General features: G+C 36.4%; 1 protein-coding gene across 2 annotated transcripts in view; it reads left to right on the top strand.

Annotated features, from left to right (window-relative positions):
• Positions 1-15,932, top strand: part of C9 (complement C9) — a 45,987-nt gene extending 30,055 nt beyond the window's left edge. For both annotated transcript variants that reach the window (XM_010957195.3, XM_045518257.2), the window contains 5 exons: positions 1,294-1,534; positions 3,276-3,401; positions 5,368-5,546; positions 12,559-12,787; positions 15,555-15,932. In XM_010957195.3, the coding sequence (XP_010955497.2) occupies positions 1,294-1,534; positions 3,276-3,401; positions 5,368-5,546; positions 12,559-12,787; positions 15,555-15,658 (879 nt within the window). In that variant the 3' untranslated portion in view covers positions 15,659-15,932. The remainder of the gene's footprint in view (positions 1-1,293; positions 1,535-3,275; positions 3,402-5,367; positions 5,547-12,558; positions 12,788-15,554) is intronic.
• The last annotated feature ends 5,314 nt before the right edge of the window (positions 15,933-21,246 follow it).

The following is a 21,246-nucleotide window of genomic DNA, read 5'->3' as shown; positions in this document are numbered from 1 at the left end:
AAGACCAAACACTTAATGTGGAGAAAATAATGGGAAATTTTTCAGACTAACCAAACTTTCTCTTTTAAGTTTAATTGTTTAGAGCAGAGAGAGCTCATAAGATAGAGGAAAAAATAATACTCAGCAAATCCTCAGATGTGTAGCTGGAAGGTCAGGAAGAAGAATGCTGCCTGGAGAAAAATCCCAGGGGAACTTTAATAATAATAGTAAGTGGGTGAGATGTTCGGTGGTTGTGAAGATGAGTCTGGAATTTGAGAAAGAAGTCTGGGCTTGAACTATAAGTTTGAGAGTTGTTAATATATGAATAGTGCTTAAACTCATAGGCTTTGGTGAGACTCTGACAGAATTAGTGTAGCTAGAAAAGAGAAGATCAGAGACTTAAACTCAAGGAACTTCAAGAGAAAGAGGTCTGGGGAAAGAGGAGCAAAGGAAAGCAAGATGTGGTCAGCGTGATGCCATAGGAACTTGCTACTCAAAGTGTGGTCCATGGTCTGGCGACAACAGCACCACTGGGAAGCTAGAACCTCAGACCCTAGCCCAGACCTACTGAACCAGATTCACATTTTAACAATATTCTCTGGGTGATTTGTTCACACTTTCAGTTTGAGAACACTTACCCTGGATGACACCCCCCCCAAAAAAACCCTCAAAAAACTCTATCAGAGAAAAAAGTGATGGACTGTGTCAAATGTGCTAATATATTAAAGAAGATAAGGACTAAGAAGCCACCACTGGCTTTACCAATAAGAAGATCATTCAATAGATCACACAGTATATACTCTTTTGTGTCTGACTTTTTTGCTCAGCAAAGTATTTTTGAGACTTACGTATGTTGTTGCCTCTATCAGTGGTACTCCTTTGGGTGAATGACTGTAATTCATTGTATTAATTCCCCTGTTGGTGGACATATTGTCATTTTCAATTTTAAGCTATTCTGACTGAAGCTGCCAAAAAAGTCTTGTGCAGGTCTTTTTGTGGACTATTTTTTTCATTGATCTTAGGTAAACATGTAGAAGGGGAGATGCTGGCCATGGGTTTTCTCGTATAAGAAACTGCCAAACAGTTCTCCAAAGTGGTTATACCATGTTGCCCTCCCACCAGCAGTGTGTAAGAGTTCCAGTTTCTGCACATCTTCATCAATTGTATTAATAGTATTTTAAGTTTGCCATTTGAGTGAGTTCAGGAAATATCTTGTGGCCACTGCTATAAAGTGAAATTCTAAATTTTGTGATTTTTGAATTCAAAGTCATGGTGATAAAACTCATATTTCTTTTCTTTTGCTCTATAACAAAGGAAAAAATATTCCTGCACGTAAGAGGAGAAATTCAGCTGGGAAGATTCGTGATGCGAAATCGGGGTGTCGTGCTGACAACAGCTTTCTTGGATTCTGTGAAAGATCTGCCAACTACCTATGAAAAGGGGGAATATTTTGCATTTTTGGAAACTTACGGAACCCACTACAGTAAATCGGGTTCTCTAGGAGGAATTTATGAACTAATATATGTTTTGAATAAAGCTTCCATGAATCAGAAAGGTATACCTAGAAACAGAGCTCTAACCTCTAATGCTGTTTTAACTAATCATTATTTCTAATGCTAACCTCTTTCAATGGTTGAAGACTTTAGAATAGAGTTTTGTAACCTGCTTCTTTGAGAGAACTCTCTCCCAGCCATTTGGCATCTAAAACCCTATCAAATAGCAAATTGACTTCCACCTCAGACAAGATGACTTGGTGATGCACTACTCAGCAGCACTACTGAGAAATGCACAAAATTTTATTGCAATATAATATAATTTGGTGATGCTGTTTTTAGTGAAATACTATTTAAAAGGTATAGAAAGTACAAGAGACATCATTTACATAACCTATTTCTTAAGCAGTAGACTGGTTCAATTACATGTATGACAATTATCTTCCAAAGTATTCTTCAGAATTGGAAAGGAAATATTCTTCTAAATTATCTCCCAAGAGAAGAAGGAGGAAATAATGTTAACACCATATAAGTCTAAAGCAAGGGTGGAAAATTAGTTTTACTACATTTGGTGGTCATTCTATTAGATGATGGTAGTTGAGTTGGGTCCATATTGAGAAGGTTTCTGGCCACACTTGAAATCATGGAAACCCATCATCAGTGTCCACCATATGCACAAGATAGACCTACGTGTTACATAACTACCATCCTGTCCAAAAGACTCCATCTGAGACTTTGAAGAATCAAGTCGATGCAAAGTTGCTATGTTAATGTTTTAATTATTTATCTTGTCAAAACTTACAGCTAGTTATAATGCTCTTTCAAGAGGTGCCAGATGCCAGCATATCTCCTCTTTCTGCCCTCAGAGTTCATCTAGGTATTTTCATCCTCATCTTAGAATCAGAGTTCTCATACTTCTTAGATTAAGGTTGGGTATTTAATGTTCTGAGTTTCTAGCATTGTGTTCCATTTTTATGCTCCCTCTTCCTTTCCGGTGGGAGATGCCACCTAATAGTCCTCAAGTTCTCACTAATTGTGGGCACACAAAAGATATTTGTTGAATGAATGAATGACAAAATGCCCCCTGGTCTCTAATTCTAAATCTCACTGCAGAATCCTGGGATTAACAACTTCTCCCTGTTCTTTATTCTGGCTTCCAGGACAAACAACCACATGTTTGTGTATGTGTGTGTGTGTGCATAATATGAAATGATAAATAAGAACAAGACCTGACATGATCAATGAGCTGAGCCCTGAGCAGTTTACTCTTAAAGAAATCATTTCCTTTTTAAGTCAGGGGAGTAGAAAATAAATGATATACTTGAGTATATATATGGATTTTTCTTCCTTATAACTGGAGCACCCACACACCACAATGAGTCAGCTTCCAAGACTGCTATCTACTAAACAGCACTCTTAGGACCAGAACAAAGTTGTCATACATATATAAGCCATCTGCCCAAAACAATGAACTAGCTACCTTAATAATGAACTGAGTCTTCCAAAAAGGATCAAGAGATGTTGATGCATCCCATGACCGCATTATGAAATTGATAGAAAGAAGTGTTTAACAGCTAGACAGCCCTTGGTTCTAATACCTACCTGGCTAATTACTAAAGCAAAGCCAATGGAGACCACTAGATTCTAATATGAGAGCAAAGCAGGGCAGATACAACCTAGCATTTGAGTTCAGTAACAATGTCTAGAAATCCAAGTATGTTTCTTACAGAATATCAAAACTGGAATTTATCTATGGTATTGGTACACATTATATAATAATTGCCAACTAAATATATTAAACAGGTGTTGAACTAAGGGATGTGCAGAGATGCCTCGGGTTTAATCTGGACTTGTCTCTGGATGTTGTACATGAAATCAAAGGAAAGTTTAATTCAGAAAATTGTTTTAAGAGAAATGAGAGTAGAATTGGTAAGTATGGCCTAATTTAATGGGTTAAAAAAAGGGGGAGGAGAATGTCAATGACCACTGCCCTGTCATTATGAGCCTTCTTTATTGTCTACTCTCTTTATTAAAAAAAAAAAAAGCTAAACTAAAAGTGCTTAAATTTTATCTTTACCATGGTTTGCCAACCATCGTCAACACAAGTGACCCAGGGACATGTCTTGAATGGTGTCACGGTTGTGCAGCCTGTACACTGCACAGCTCTAGGGAATACAGCCCTTCACATGGTGGCCATTGCAGATGTGTCTGTTTATCATGGCAGTGATAGGAAGCCAATGGCAGAAAAATATCTTGAGGAAAGTTTTCTTTTTCTCCCTTAATTTTAACAAAGCTTCTGAATGGACTAGTGGCAGTGCTGTGTATGTCCATCAAGAAAGGAGAAGGCCAGTGCCATCTCCTTAACTCCATCTTCCACCTGACTCAGAATCCCTAATTCACCTCCACCCAATTAGTCAAAAGGTACAAACTTCCAGTTATAAGATAAAGAAGTACTAAGGATGTAATGTAAACATCATGACTCTAGGCAGCACTGCTATATGATAAGTTTTGAAAGATGCTAAGAAAATAGATCCTAAAAACTCTCAGTACAAGGAGAAAATAAGTTTTGTAACTATATGAAGTGATGTATGTTCACTAAACTTACTGCAGTAATCATTTTGTAATATAAATGTATGTCAAGTCATCTTTCTGTCCACCTTAAACTTATACAGTGTTGTATGTCAATTATATCTCAATAAAATTGGGGAGGAAAAAAAGAAAATCCCTAATCCATCCTTAAAATTAAATCAGTGCATAATCTTTTTAATTTTTTACATAAATATTACTTCTGTTGTTTACCTTTAGGAGATTTACAAGCATGAGGTGGTGCTAGAATTCTCAGTTTTTTACTCTAAATATCTGAGAGCATCCTCAGAGATACAAATCTTGAGACTAACCTTTAAAGAGTCGGCTGAAAACAAGGTCCTATTGTACAGCACAGGGAACTATATATCAATACCTTATAATAGCCTATAATGAAAAAGAATATGAAAAGGCATATATATATGTATAAATGAACCACTATGCACTACACCAGAAATTAACACAGCATTGTAAATTGATTATAACTTCAATAAAAATAAATTAAATTGAATTAAATTAAATTAAATTAAAATGTCAGCTGATAGTGGAGAAGTAGAAGAAAGGGAAACCTAACATTTTTAAAAGCATACCAACCACTAACATGTGGCCGTGACTGGAAACCACTGATGCAGAGAGAACAAAACTGACCTTGCCATCAAATATCATAGTTTCATTATCTGGCCGTTAAGCTAGCTGTGTGATCTTAAGCTAGTCACTACACCTTTCTGAGTCTCAGTTTTCTCATCTATCAAAATAAGGAAGGTTAAACAAAAATCATCTTGAAATTACTTTTTTAGTTCAAAAAATTCAAAACTCTAATGATTCACAAAAGTTTTTTTAAAGGTGGTTTAATCTGGAGAGAAAGACTAAGAGAGAGTTGGGTAAAAATTTGGGTGGAAAGAAATTTTGCTTTTCACTTTATTCTTTTTTATACTCTGATTTTTTATAATACTAAAATAGTTTACAGCAACCCCATTCAAAATATAATTATGAAGTTAAGTCTGCAACAACAAAAAAACATATCCATGCAACAGTTATGTTTAGTTCTCATGTGTGCTGTGCTTAGGTGATGAACTTTATCAATGTGTCCCAATCAACATACCATTTATATTTTCTTTAAAAAGATGATTGAAATCTATTGACTACTAATAAAATTACCCTTAGAGATTGGGGTGAAAAAAATTAAATAAGTAATATTTATAAGTAAAATTCAATAAATGTACTAGACACCTTTACGAAAGGGGTTCAGTAAATGTTTATCAAATGTTACAGAACTATAAATGTTTCATTTACATCCTCTTTCTCTTTGCAGAAAACATCATGGATGACGACCTCATAGACGATGTTATATCATTCATAAGAGGTGGAACCAGAAAATATGCCACTGAACTACATGAGAAGCTTCTCAGAGGAGCCAGGATGATCAACGTGACTGACTTTGTCAACTGGGCCACTTCCTTAGATGACGCTCCAGTGATCATAAATCAAAAAGTAAGAAATGTTTATTTTCAAATAGAAGATTTTGTCATTTTCTCAATAATGTAACTGTTGGTTCAGATGAACAGTTAACTTCATCTGAAAGAGATGTGAGCATTCAAATGCACCCCCATCTCACCCCTGAAAGAAGCATGGCATAAAAGAAAACATGGAGTGGGCATCAGACCAACCCGGGCTGAGCTGGCGTCTTTTCCGCACTACATATGTAGCATTTTCTGACTTCTGTGACACTAAATTCTCCAGGGCTCCGTGTGTATCTTCAGGACATACTGCGATTGCCTGTGTGGAGTGTAGAGACCATAGCATAGATTGGCACCACGTGGTTCCCAGGAATTGTTAGTTTCCTTCCACCTGCCCCTGGTTGTCCCTTGCCTTCAGATGCCATCATAGTACCACTTCCGACACAGAAAAATCTTATTTACTAAAGGCCTTTATGAAAGAGAAGTTCCTAAGTTTTCAAAAAATAAGACCAACAGTGAGCGATTCTCCTGTTCAAAGAATCCTTTCCTTTTTGTATCTTGATTATAATAGCCTTCAGTTTACAAGCCTTTGGGACTTGACAGTCTGGTGCTTATTCTTTAGGGGACGGGGAAGCTGCATTATAATTGTAAAGATGTAAGTGCCAATGTTATTAAGTCTCACCATTCTCTCCCCAAACTACCTAAAAAGGGTATGTTTTTCTTTACTCCTTATTTTGTTCCTGGCATTGTTAAAAAGTATTTCTCCTACTTTCTTTTATGGATTTTAGTTTTCCCTGTATGTTTCACAGTTTCCTTCCCTCAGGTCAAATTCATCTCTGATTGCCCCTTACTTCAGTTTGATTAACTTGAGTGATAGACATGGTGACATTTTTGGTAGGACCAGATATTGGAGAATTTGGTTCCTTCATTCTTCATTGTTGTCTTTAAAGAGTGAGAGAAGCCACCAAAATGACTTCATTTATGTGAGGAAACACTCAGAAACTGGAAAAATTGTAATGTCTTCTTCTTTTAGGTTATGGAAATCTAACCAGTCATAGATGTGTAAGCATGCCCATGGAGACTTCAAATATTTTGTCCCAAAACTAGGACAAAGAGAGGAAAAAAAGCCGGCCAAATTAGCATACCCACATATAAGAGTAAAACCAGAAGAGGCTCCTTGTATTTTATTATATTTAAATCACATTTAAATTCATCATCTTAAACTCAGTGAAATAAATCTATGTCAGAAGATCTTAAATCAGAAAAGAATTAATTTAGGTGGTTGTTTACATTCGTTGGACACCTAAAGAGGCTTGTCTTCTCATCTCCAAAAAGGAAGTTCCACTGTCCTTGTCCGGATCCAAGATTGTTCTCTGAGCTGGTCTTACTAATAGTCCATCATATTCTAGGGCTGATTTCTAAAATCTCAAGTAAATATAGTATTTGCTAAAGATTTACTGCTAGATTTACTAGAACTATTCAAAGACCTTCATCAACGCTATTGGCACAGTCCTACTGGCTGGATACAAAATAGAGTTTGTCCTATTTTTAAGGGCAACTGTTGAACCTCCCCAGGTTTCTAGTTAGTAGGCATTTCATTGAAAATATCTGTATGTTTCTTTCTTCATGAATTAGAAGCCTGAGCTTTTGTATCAATGTTCTACCTAAGAAACTGGAAGCAATAGTTAGTCCACCGTGAAACACTTTTTAAGTTTATCTTCTAGAAAAAGTTCAGGAAATAGTACAATTTTATGGTTTTTATTCACTTTGAGTGGCTTTTAAATCTCTAAAGGGACCTGACATATAGCTTAATTTGATCTTGAAATAGATCCAAGTTATTTGCTGTCATTAATCCAAGTGGTCTTTTGGTTAATTGGCATTTCAGTGAGGAAATGGCACAATCTATAGTCACTAACACTAATTCTATAGTCACTAATTTGGTAATTTGAGGCATTTTATGTCTGCATATGACATGTCCAAATACCAGGGATGATCTTAATATTAAAATAATTGGCTCACGTATTTAATTGTGTAAAAAATTGATAAAGCCTTTCCCCACTAACCTGGTTTATATTTAATTCTCTGTAGCAATTTAAATCAATTACTAGGTATTAATGTTGCAGTAGTGTGTCTTGGAAGAAACACGAAGTCGTCATATTAAATAAAATATATTACTGAGATTTGCTAAGTAAAACATTTGGTTTTATTTGCATTTATTTTCCATACTAAAGTAACTATGACCATGCTATGTTAAGTAGAATCTTGTGGCTTTGATTATCCTTTTGTTTGTGTGCTTCAGCAGACCCCAAACCACTTCTTGAGGAATGTCTTGGCCCAATCCAAGAATTTCCTTTCAGTCAGCCTTTCTCCATGCAGAGGAAATAGGCTGGGTCTCTCTTTGGGTATTTACTTTGTCATAGTCTTCATCTTTCATGAAAGTGTATTAATTCCATATCCAGCTTGCCTGAATGTTAACACAAATGGCTCTACTTTTTATCTTAACAGAACAGTTGAACTTTGGTTTCTTAAGCTTACTGCTACAAACTAGTTTTAAAATGTCAGCTGAGAGAAATTACATTTATTAACGATTGCCTGAGAGGTATAAAGTTTATGATTTGCTCCAGAGCAGTAGCAGTAGAGATCAGAGCAGAAGCAGTAGAGATCAGTATAGCTGGCATATAGCATATTGGCTTCCTGTAAAATTTGGTTCTGGCATTTTATAAAGGGCAAAGTTATATTTGCTTTATTTACTGAGGTGATGTTACATAATACAATGTCCCCTCTATGAGACCTCACAGGAGATACTACTCTTCATTCTCAGTTTTAAGGATCGGTTTGTTTCTTTTGTGAATTAGGGGAGTTTTTCTTACATGCACATGATCATAATTCAGTTGTCGTAGTCAACGCACTAGAAAATGTAACTAAATTTACGAACCACTTTGTGCAAATGGATGGGTCCTGCTGCATGAATTCTGTGCGTTTGTGTCACTTTTGCCTTCACTTTGCCTTTTCTGTTCTCCATTCTCCTTTTCTCACTTCCCTCAGCCACTCTTATCCATGCACACATGTCAAGCTATAGTAAGCTCTTTCTGGAGCAACTTTGAGGAATAATGAGTTAATTTATCTACCATTTTTGTTATATCATGCAACCTTTAGAGTGAGGCACCAGAGGTTAAAGAGCATCAGAACTGTAAAGGGTGGTGGTCCCAGTGCTCTATGCTGTAGTCATTACAGCTATAATGGTATAGTAAAAAAAATAAATAATCATTCCTAACTCTCTTTTATAGAGATTAAAAAAAAAACACTCATTCTTTAAACAAACTACATTTGTTACATATAATTTACTTAATTTGGAAGCCTGAAAGAAACCTAAAGGTACTCAAAATTAAACTGTATTGAGAATTTATTTGTATTTTAGCATGCTGATTGATAGATTACATCCCCTGAAAATGGTAGAAAGAGAAGTGAGTTAGCTAGTACAGGAGAAGAATGAGAACTGTTTTCTTACTTAACAGAAGGCCAAAGCTCATCAGAAAAAAAATGTGGTTCTTCAAGAAAATGTCAAGAAGTACATTTTAATTGTTCTCTGTCTTCTTGTGGGATTCTCGTCTCCAGGGTATAAGGTTTCTCTGAAACTATTTGCCATTGCGTGTCCTTCCTCTTTATCTCTTTAAACACTGTTTACGCATTTCATCCAAAATTCTATTTTCTCCATGAACCCTCTATTCCTGTATCTAAGATTATCTGGTCTTGACATTCCTTTAAAGGGTAAGACAAGATGAATTTGTTCTCTTGAAAATCAAAATAACTCCACCACATGCTTATGCTGTTTGGGCCAGCGTGGCAACACTGGTAAGAGGTTTCTCTCTTCCAAACAAATACATCATAGCTTAGCTCTGAATCCTATGTGCTATTTCATAAAAGAATCCTGGGGCACAGTTGTGTTGACTTTGTAGAAGTTCTTGGTATCGATTCTGGATATGAGCATGTTCTCACATAAAAGTGTTATAAATGCCTTCTCTCTCTGAAGGACTTTCACCCTTTAATGGCATCCTCGATAACAGATATCCTCTTCTATGCTTTTTATTTTGGAATAATTTTAGACTTAATGTAATTGCACAAATATTGCAGACAGAAAAATTTGAAAAACAGCACTCAGCTCTTCCCATATGCCCTGCACCCAGCAGCCCCTACGTGTTAACAACTTACTTAACTGTAACACAGTTATCCAAGTCAGAAAATTAACATTGTCTCAACCACAGACCTTATTCAAATTTCACCAGTTTTCCCCTGATCTCTTTTTTACGGTTCCAGGATTCAATCAAGATCCCACATTCGTTTCATTGTCAGGTCTCCTTCGTCTCCTCCAACCTGTGACGGCTCCTTAGACTTTCCTTTTCTTCCATGACCTTGACACTTCTGATGGATATTGGTCAGTTTTGTGTCAGCTGTCTCTCCTTTTAAGCCCAGAATAGACTGCGCTTCTGGGTGCCTTGTATCAGAAACTATGATGTTGATTTCTTTGATGTAGTCGAGTTTTTTTTTTTCTTTTTCATTTTGGTTAGTGCATTTGTGTCCTCTTTCAAGTCTTTCCCTACCTGAATGTCTTGAAGATACTCTCCTGTATATTATCTTCCAGAAACTTTATTGCATTGCTTTTACATTTTGATCTACAATCAACTTAGAGTTGTTTTTTCTGTGTGCTATAATTTTGAAGGTCACTTTTTTTTAAATTTCCCTGTGAATATCTCATTGTCCTAGAAGAATTTATATTGTATTGTTGACTATATCTATTAAAATCAAATGTCAGTCTACTTTCAAAGTAGACTGCTATGAAGATTTTCTCCGTTATCTTTGTTTTTTTTATTAACTTTACTCTGATGTGCCTAGGTGTGAAAAGAACAATTTTTAATATTGTTTTTCATTAATGGAGTATCTTGATGTCTTTCACCAGGCTTGTAATATTCTCAGCCATTAGCTCTTCAAATATTATCAAATATTCAAATATAAAAGCATAATTAAATTTGACATTGAGATCCCATCCCTCCACACTGCTGGAAAAGTCACCCTTCATTCCTTTGTTGGATGGGGTTCAGGGTGGTTCTTGCTTGTCCTGAAGCTCTTGTCTGGGAAATGAGGATATGATATATGTATTTAGTCCATTGTGGTCACTGTGATAACCTCATTGTTTAATCTTACAAGTTCCCTTGAAGTCAGGTGGTTCCATACCTTCTGTGCCAAGATTGTGCATGGGAATCACTGACAAAACTGTAGCCTGGTTCATGATATCTACCTTCCCTGGGAGCACTCCAAAGATCTTGCTGCTTCCCAAAATAGCTGCAAGAGCTCTAGCTTTGGTTTCCTGCTACTTGAGGTACATGCTAACTCTGTCCCCTTCCTGGTCTGGAGGAATGCCTTCCCTTAGAGAAACTCTTCCTACACTCATTCTCCCAGCAAAAATTTCTCAATGAGCTCAGGCTTTTAGAGAAAAAAAATCAACAAAGAGTTTGCCTACAACTCATAACAACGACAATAAAAACAACAACAAAAACCCAAAAAACAAATCCAAGCAACCCAATCAAAAAATGGACAGAAGACCTAATTAGACATCTCTCCAAAGAAGACAACCAGATGGCCAACAGACACATGACGAGATGCTCAGTATCGCTAATCTTCAGAGAAATGCAAATCAAAACTACAATGAGGTATCACCTCATGCCAGTCAGAATGGCCATTGTTAAAAAGTTCACAAATGACAAATGCTGGAAAAGGTGTGGAGAAAAGGGAACCCTCTTACACTGTTGGTGGGAATATAATTTGGTGCAGTCATTATGGAAAAAAGTATGGAGAGTCCTTTAAAAACTAAAAATTGACTTACCATATGATCCAGCAATCCCACTCCTGGGCATATATCTGGAGGAAACTCTAACTTGAAAAGATAAATATATGCACCCCAGTGTTTATAGCAGCACTACTTACAATAGTCAAGACGTGGAAGCAACCTAAATGTCCATTGACAGATGATGGATAAAGATGTAGTATATGTACACAATGGAATACTACTCAACCATAAAAAAGAATGAAATAATGGCATTTGCAGTAACGTGAATGAAACTAGAGATTATCTTACTAAGTGAAGTAAGCCAGACAGAGAAAGACAAATACCATATGATATCACTGATACACAGAATCTTAAAAAATGACACAAATGAACTTATTTACAAAACAGAAACAGACTCACAGACATAGAAAACAAATGTATAGTTACCAAAGGGGAAAGGGTTGCGGGGAGGGATAAATTAGCAGCTTGAGATTAGCAGATACAAACTATTACATAGAAACTAGGTAGACAACCAGGTGCTGCTGTATAGCACAGGGAACTATATTCAATATCTTGTAATAACCTATCATGAAAAAGAAAATGAAAAGAATATATAGATGTATAACTGAATCACTATGCTGTACACCAGAAACTAACACAAGATTGTAAATCAACTATACTTCAATAAAAATAATAAATAAATAAGATAAATAAATAAATAAAATAAAATAAAATAATAAAGAGTTTGCCTTTAAGGGCATTCTGGACTTTGCCTTACACGCAAACCACCTCTTAGACAAGAGATAGCAAGCACCTGCCTACCTTCTGGAAGAGGGGACTTGGGTAAAAGGCAGCAAAAAATGATTTGCAATAAATATGTCAATAGGTTATCCTGCTAAAAGCTTAAATCCCTGATTGTTCATTTTTAAAACACATATACCCGTCCTTTGTAACATCTATCTCATTTCCATTTTGAATTTCTCAGTATGGTTATTTTACTATCAGTTTGCTTACCTCCATAATATGATCTCCAGAATTACAGAGATCACGACTAGTTTTGATCACTGGTATAGCCTTAAAAGCTAACATCATATCTGGCAATAATACTCATTCAATAAGCCTTTGTTGAATTAATGAATCAATGAATAAATAATTTCCTGAAGAATATTGCACAAGCTCTGTCAGTAGAAAAAGACCTAAAATTAAATATTTTGCTCTCTTGCAGCTGTCTCCCATATATGAACTGGTTCCAGTGAAAATAAAAGATGCACACTCAAAGAAACAAAATTTGGAAAGAGCCATTGAAGACTACATCAGTGAATTCAATGTAAGGAAATGTCAACCATGCCAAAATGGAGGGACTGTGATTCTGCTGGACGGACAATGTTTGTGTTCCTGCCCAATCACGTTCCAGGGAATCGCCTGTGAAATCAGTAAACAGAAACTCTCCGAAGGTGAGAACAACTTCTTTGATATTAAGGGCAAAAATATGCATTTGGGAGTTATTTGATTTGAAAATAGCTCTTGAATCAATATGCACTAAACTTCTAGGTTATCCATGTAAACAGAGGGTGAAAATTGAATGAATAATGGAAATGGATAAACCAGACTTTATGTATCATCTAGTGTGTAATTTTTAACATCTTCTACCTCTACATCTAAATGGAACTATCAATAAATAATAAATTGAAAAGGTTGTATTACATTTTAATTATAAAAATGTTCGTATAAAAAGTTTACAGAAATATAATAAGCATCCAGGTACTCACCATCCAGAATTAACAAATGTTAATCACATTCATAGCATATATACTTTATATATGTATATATGAAACACTGTCTGTATATATGTATGTGTGTGTGCATATATGTAAATACTTCAGAAACTCTTTGTGAGAGAAAGGATCACAGATATAGTACAGCACCACATCACCTCTCCCCCCAGAAAAGCTCAGGTCCATTATTCTCTCCCACTCTGCTCATATGCAGTCTTTTCTTTTTTTTCTTCTAGTTGCCTTGATATATAATTGACATACAGCACTGTATAAATGTAAGGTGTGTGACATCATGATTTGACTTACATACATCATAAAATGATGACCACAGTAAGTTCAGTGAACATCCATCATCTCATAAAGATACAAAATTAAAGAGATAGGAAAAATATATTTTCCCTGTGATGAGAACTCTTAGGATTTACTCTCTTAACAATTTTTATATATAATGCACAGTGGTGTTAATTATATTTATCATGTTGTACATTACATCCCTAGTACTTATTTATCTTATCATTGGAAGTTGTACCATCTTACTGTCTTCATCCAGTAAAGCTAAGACTTAGCTCAACTGTTAATTATAACAAGATTAGCTAGATTAACATCCTATGAAAATCATAGCTTATATTTTTGTTTGAATAAACTGTCTTGCAACAAAATTTCTGAAACAATTATGTAGTTTCCTCAAAGATTCACAGCCACCAAGTTTATCATTCAACTGTACTTTCAACTGTTGCTACAAAATTTTTAATATTACAAGAATGTCTTTTGCCCTTCTTAGCAAACACACTTAGAAACTCAACGATATGGTGACAATATACATGTTAAGATTTGTCTTAAATTTTAGGATAACTGATTTATCCTATATACTAACTGTGTCTCTCATCTACCTAAAATGTCAATCCAATGTTCTATATTCCAAAAAGCATTTGAAGTCTCCAAAAAATCCATATTCAGGACCTCTGTTTTCCATCTATTTCTATGTGGAATATTCTGCAGCTTTCTGTGATTTCCTCAGCTCTGTCTTCAAATTTTCCAGTTCCTTTTTTCAACTACATATAGTCTATACCCTTTAACCAATCTACTGAGGATTTTTAAAAATTATTTTAATTATAAAACAGTTGCAGTTAAATTATAAATAAATTTAATTTCTATTTGGGTTTTTTTTCAAGTCTATTCTTTTTCTTAGCTTACTGGATTTTTTTCCTATTTTTATTTCTTTGAACATATTGAACATGTTAAATGTATACAAGTCTCAGGTTGATCCAGAATATATAGTTTCTGCACTTACACATTCTCATGGCATTTTTTTCTTCCTTGAGTACTTAATAATTTTTTACTACAGTCTTCGTATTCAGTGGAAATTGTTTCCTCTGGGAACCGTGTCAACTTTGGGTAGTGAAGGTATTCCCAGTTTGCTTCTTGGGAGACCTTGTTGTTTTCATGCCTTGCAACAGTTTTTTATGTAAATTTCTTGGGTCAGGTTCTACATTTTGGGTTTATGGATAATGAAAATTAGGGCCCTTCCTCTTACATAATCACATTTTTTAAAATACTGGTCTTCACAGCTGACATTTGATGTTCTACGAGTTCCTTGTTGACATACCAGAACACAGTGAAGTCTTTCTTGCTGAATCTTTCCGTCAAGGAAGCTCTTCCAGGCATCCAGTTTTCTACAGAATGTTCAGTTGCAGTTTGCCACTGGGCCTACCCACCGTCATGAGATTGAGAACCTTAAGACATCATCTTTCTTTTTGCCTACTACTTACTTAGGGTGGAATGCTCTGCAACTTTCTCCTCCTTCAACCAGTCCAACATCCCTTTTCTTGTGTGCTTCTGCTTCTTCCAGACCAGTGGCTCTCAACCAAGTTGCTCATTATATTTACCTGGTTAGCTTTTTTAAAAAGGGCAAAAACCAAATATGACAAAACAGATATCCATCCCAAGCCAATTAAACCAGAACTTTTGTGGTGGATTCGGCCTGGACATGGTTCTTTTTTTTTCTTTTTTTCCCCCTTCCTTCCTTGTTTCCTTCTTTCATCTCTCTCTCCCTCTTTCTTTCTTCCTTTCTTTCATTCATCCTGTGCTTATTCTAATATGTAGCCAGAGTTTAAAATCTCTTTTCTGAACCTAGGCCAAATAACACGTCTTGGATGTAATCTCCTCCAGTGTCTCCAGGAATCAGTTCTCTATCTACACTCCCCGAGCACTTCTCCCCCTGCCCTTCCACACTAATCACATCGACTCTGCCTAAACAAGATGAACATCCCCTCTAGGTCAGAAATATGTTTTATGTCTTAAACCTCCTTCTCTCCCCAGCACCTAGACAGTATCTGACACATGGTGAAACAGGATTAAAGGATGAATAAATGGATGGGTTGATTGATCCAAAGTTGAAGACCTATTTATTAATCATTAAGATTTGATAATCCTTTGTTTTCTCTAGGATTGCCAGTACCACACACACATCCCCACCACCACGCCGAAAAAAGAGCTGTTGGTTTCCCTGAGATCATATGGAAAGAAAAACACCAGGACCTTCCAGTTTAAGAGCCTGGCCCCAACATAGTCCTTGCTGCCAAATGAAGAGCAACATGCTTCATGAAAATCCTACCAAGCTCTGAAGTCTCCTCTCTTGGCTCTTAGATCCATGATGTGTCTTTTCCTCCTTAAACTCTTAACGATGTTTCCATTTTTCATTCCCTGCTGAGTAGAGTTAGCAGCCAAATATGCCGGGACAGCTTTCTCCCACAGGCAATGCCAATCCCTTACTAACAAAACAAAATTAAATTAAAAAGAGAATGTTGGTTTAAAAGCCTTTCAAGTAATTGCCAGAGTTCTTTGTGTGATGAATACGTTCTGCCAGTTCCATTACCTCAAGTCTGTACTGTGCAATTTCCCTCTTGTTTACGTACTTGCGTCTTGTTGGGTCATTGGTGGATAGGTGTATACATTCAATATTCTGCACATGCCTGCTGAGTACCAACCACATGCGCAGACCTCTGCTTTTTACATCTTAGCTCTCCAGTTTAACTCCACGTTTCCAAGGGGAAAAGTGTACTGTATTTGTAACCAAAAACTATTAGGTTAAATCAAGTGAAATTGCCTCTCTTCACACTTTACCAAAACAAAACAAAACCCAAAAATCCAGTGATTTCATATGGCCCAACTTAATACCTAGCCTTTCGAGGTGTGTAAGGTAAGTCTACCCACATAAGAAGCTAATTAAAGGAGCTGGCTGTACAATTTTATTCATTAAATAGCATGGTACCTCAGAGTTTTGGAAAAGGTCTGAGAACTCTAAAAAAGAAGAAGGAGAAAAGAAAAGCTCAAAATACAAAGACAGAACTGGAGAATCAAAATAAATAAATTTTTAATTAAATGTCAACAACATTATCATGTCAACTCTCTACTCATTGCTATCCTTCTTATTAATAAACTTTACACACTTTTATAAATAAATTCAAGTCAGTTTTCATCATGTCCCAGAAATTCTCAAGAATCTACATGATTGCTGAGAGATCACAATACAAATAACTTCAAAAGCAAAATTTAAGAAGTAATTTGCAGGGTTTTTTTTTTCCTCAGCCAAGAAAATGCTGTTGCATATGAGATGTATTTTATTGTTAGGTATAATCGGAGATGGTGCTCTAACACTAAAATACCAGGTCCTGTAAGTGTAAAATAGCATCAGAGTTCAAGAGAATACCTATTTCCTGTCTCCAGAAACCTGAGTGAATCAGAAAGAATCAGGAGTTTAAATGTATACAAATACTGAACTCTGTTCTTAGACAATCTACTGTTGAGAGAGCTTTTGAGGTCCAGCGTCTGGATCAAGGTGGAATTATTATGGCAACCACTGGGAATTCCTTGCATCCTTGTGAATTATAAATGTCAAACAAGAAAAAAGCTGAGGCTCAACCAGACCCCCAAAGGTCAGCTTAATGATTTATCAGAGTCCCATTCCTGGAAAGCGGGGGAACAATGCAGATTCACTGTTGGCAGTGAGATCTTTCAACTTCCTTCAAAGGTGGTATATCTGGTGGAGCATTTCCAGCAGGGTGCACCATTGAGACACCAGAAACTGCCCAACAGGAATCAGCACAGAGAAGTCTCTAGACATGCACTGAGGAAGAATCACCAGAAACTGGGGGAGGTGAGGGCCTCCTGGGGCTGGGTCTTCCATGGCTCAGCCAGGACTGTGGTTTCCTGGCAAGGGAAGTCCTAGCGCAGTCCCGCCAAACCGAGTGCGGTATAATCGCTCCCACCTCCATGTGCCCTATGAGAGGGTGCACCACAAATTCAAAGAGCAAAGGATGTGTGGGGGAAACTCTCCTCTGGCGCTCAGGCCGTACATTTGGGTCACGACACTGAACTCCAACCTTAGCAAAAGGACCCGGAAACGCTGGATAGGCATCCATGTTCCCTTGAGCCTAATGGGCAAAAAGCTTCAGAGAATCACTACATTTTTATGCTTCCCTCTTTTTATACCTAAAACTCAGATTGCTTATTCATTCTACTGACTACATAGTAGATAGTCAACATATGCCCGCTGACAGCCAACGTATACCTGGCTTTACACCATTGTCTCCCCAAGGCCTTTTGATGGTGGACACAGTGGGACCCTGCCTCCAAAAACCCCACAAAAGCAGCTTCTGAGCTAGGGTCTCAATATTTATAGAAAACAACCCAAAATAGTAGATAAAGACTAGCCTCATCTTCTATTTATTTAGAGAAAAAAAGAAAACTTTCTCTCTCTCTCTGTTACAAACACACACACACACACACACACACACACACACATAAATAATTTGTAGGACAAATATCTTCTGTCTGCCCACCACCCCACTCCCAGCCCCTCCACTCCCACCTCATGGTTATTACCCACTACTATACTAAGAGCATGAAAATGGTTTAAGAGAATGGAAAGATGTGGCTTTTTAAACAACAGGCACATTACTAAGCCCGTAAGCCCCGGGATACGCCCAGGGATAATAGTATCTCCTTCATAAAACTGTTAGGTTGATTTATTGAGATAATGTGCATAAGGACATTGGCACTTAACTGACCAGCCATAAATGGTGGCTGTGGGTATGTTACCACACCAGCCTATTGATACAAATTCTTTCAGATTTAACTCTAATGCTTGTGACACCGACAGCCAAGAAGATTAAACCTAAAAATGAGGGATGACGGTATAGGGCAGAAAGGATTAGTACTCACCTCAAAATAATTAGTGGGTTAAGTGATTTTTTTAGAGGAGTTTTGTGTGTGTGTGTGGCAAAATACACATTATATAGAATTTACCATTTGACCATTTTTACATATACAGTTTAGTGGCATAAAGCACATTCACATTGTACAACCATCGCCACTATCCATCTTCAGAACTTTTTCATCATCCCAAACTGAAACTCTAGTCATGAAACACTAACTCTCCACTCCCTACTTCCCCAGCCATGGTAACCACTATTCTACTTTCTATCTCTATGAATTTGACTCTTTTTAGGTACCTCATATAATAACGTTTGTCCTTTTGCATCTGATTTATTTTACTTAATGGAATGTCTTTTGTGTTTAGGGGTTTTGGTTTGTTTGTTTGTTTATATTAGCTATCCTATGGGTATGAAGTGGTATTTCTTTGTGGTTTTGACTTATACTTCCCTAATGATTAATGATATTGAGCATCTTTTCATGTGCTTATTGGCCTTTAATATATCTTCTTTGGAGAAATGTCCATTCAAGTCCTTTGCCTATTTGTTAATGAGTTTTTGTTGTTGTTGTTGAGTTGTAGATGTTCTTTATATATTCTGGATATTAATCTCTTAGAGATATATGATTTGCAAATATCTTCTCCCTTTGCCCTTTCACTCTATTGATAGTGTTCTTTGGTGTACAAAGTTTTTAATATTGAAATCTAATTCACCTACTTTTCCTTTTGTTGCCTATGCTTTTGGTGTCATACCAGAAAAGCTGTTCCCCTATGTTTTCTTCTGAGTCTTATTGTTTTAGTAGCTTTTATATTTAAGTCTTTGATCCATTTTGAGTTAATTTTTGTATATGGATTAAGGTAAGGGTCCAAATTCATTCTTTTGCATGTGAATACCCAGTTTTCCCAGTATCATTTGTTGATCAGTGATTTTTTTTAACCATGTGCTGGCCTATTGAAGTCAATCTGCCTGGAAAAGACAAGAGAAAAGAGGGTCAGGATGACATTGAATTATTTCACAAATTGCATTCCAATATGTTTATTTTTATAGCTATGTTATAGATACTACTACGTCCTCCATATAGCATTATTAAGTGGTAGTATTAAGTTCCAAAAGGTACTATAGAATTGAAAATGGAAATATTCCTGGTCTTCTGACCAAAGAGAAATTATCACTAGGTTACACTCAGGTATGATCACTTCTGCATTAGGTCATAAATAATTTTGTATTTAGGTAGGCTTCCTGTTTGACAAATCTGAACTTGAGCAATAGGGTATGAAAAAGACTAAGGTTGAGTACTTTTTCAAATAGAGAGAATAAAGTGATTCTAAGATTGAAAAAAAAAAAAAAAGAGGGAGAAACTCATGGAAAAAGAGTAAAAATCGGAGATGTTTTTTAATTGACTATCTTAAACAAATTTGAAATATATTATAAAAGTACAAAAAATGGTATAAGGCTTCATCAGTCTTTACCCTGTACAGAAATGGAAATATTTCTATTTTAAAATTCAATAGACAGTAGACTAGGAAAGTGAGTATATTCACACCTGCAATTAATTGACAACAGGACAAGGTAAGAACTCCCAGAATGGTGGGTTGATCCAATTCCTCCTTTGTCATCTTCTGTGAGTCTATAAACTTCCAAGGCACATGTGTTTATTTACCAAACTTTCTGGCCTAACTTTCCTGTTTGGAAGGAAACTGGAAATGAATGAATGAATGAAGAAGGAAAAAATAGAAAAAAAAGATTGACTTTTCATGTAAGATCTTTTCTTTCTTTCATTCATTAAAGTGTGATTATTTTTAACCAATTTTCAAAAGCAGTGATCAAATCCAATGAGGGTGTGCAATTTGATGATGTCAGTTACATCTTTTCTTGGAGACCCAGTGAGATAAAAGGATTACAACTTGGATTCTGCTTCTGAGGAGAGTATACAAGGACTGAAAGAGGTGAGACGACATGAGAAGAGAATAGCCAAACTCAATAGACTCTGCAGAGCTCTGTGAGTCCCCCAATCCCAAGAGGGTAAGATACAAATTATGGCCAAAATAAAAAAGTAGTAAGCAAATTAATATATAACAGAATTCTTCTAGAAGCTTTGTTCTTTGTCTTTTTGCTCTCCAAGTTAATTGGCTTGATAAAAGACTCCTTAAGTAAAGTTTAGATTATTTCTCCATTGTCCTATTTTGGCAGGATTTTTTTTTTTTTTTTTTTTTTTAGAGTTTAGTGAACATTTGCCTGGGTTTGGGTTTCAATTGTAGAGACAATGGTTCCCTGTCCTTCTTGAGTTTAAATACAATGTACTCATCCTGTAAGCAGATAGGGTAGGGGGTCCTCAGAGAAAGAGAATCAGGCATGGCCTCCTTGACATGAGAGAAGCCATTTTTGGCCTAAGCCATTTTATGATCTAAGCCTGGTCACAATGCTTGTCCTTGAACAGGTCTCAGTAATTAACGATCATAAGGGGAAAAAAGACTGCGGAAACAAATGACTTATCAGGCAAGAGAAGAAAGAATAGCAAAGATAATATATCAGTTGTAAAGACGCCCAGTTCTGTTTCAAAGGTAAAGAGTAGCCTGAAGGGCTCAACCACCAGGTCTATTAGGACCTAAGGGATAATGATGTTGACCTTTTCTGACCCTCACTGACTTAGTCAACTGAAGTTTGAACTCTGCGGCCCGCCCAAGCCTCTTCATGAATATGCATGTACCCTTAGCTTAAAACTTCCCCAATTTTGCTGTTTGGGGAGACACTGTTTTGGAAAAGATCCCCAGTGTTCTCCTTACTTGCTACAGGTAATAAATCCTGCCTTCTCCTGTGCTTTGGCTTGGTTGTGCCTTTTTGTTCAACACCCAACAGGAGGCAAACGCAGTTTTGAAGTAGCAATCCTATTGAAATAGAGTGGGATTTCTCCTTCTATTGAAAGAT

The sequence above is a fragment of the Camelus bactrianus genome, chromosome 3 (genome assembly GCF_048773025.1).
Source record: "Camelus bactrianus isolate YW-2024 breed Bactrian camel chromosome 3, ASM4877302v1, whole genome shotgun sequence".
NCBI classification, from domain to species: Eukaryota; Metazoa; Chordata; class Mammalia; order Artiodactyla; family Camelidae; genus Camelus; species Camelus bactrianus.
Note: the sequence above shows the minus strand (reverse complement) of the source record. Positions and strands in the feature narration are given on the sequence as shown.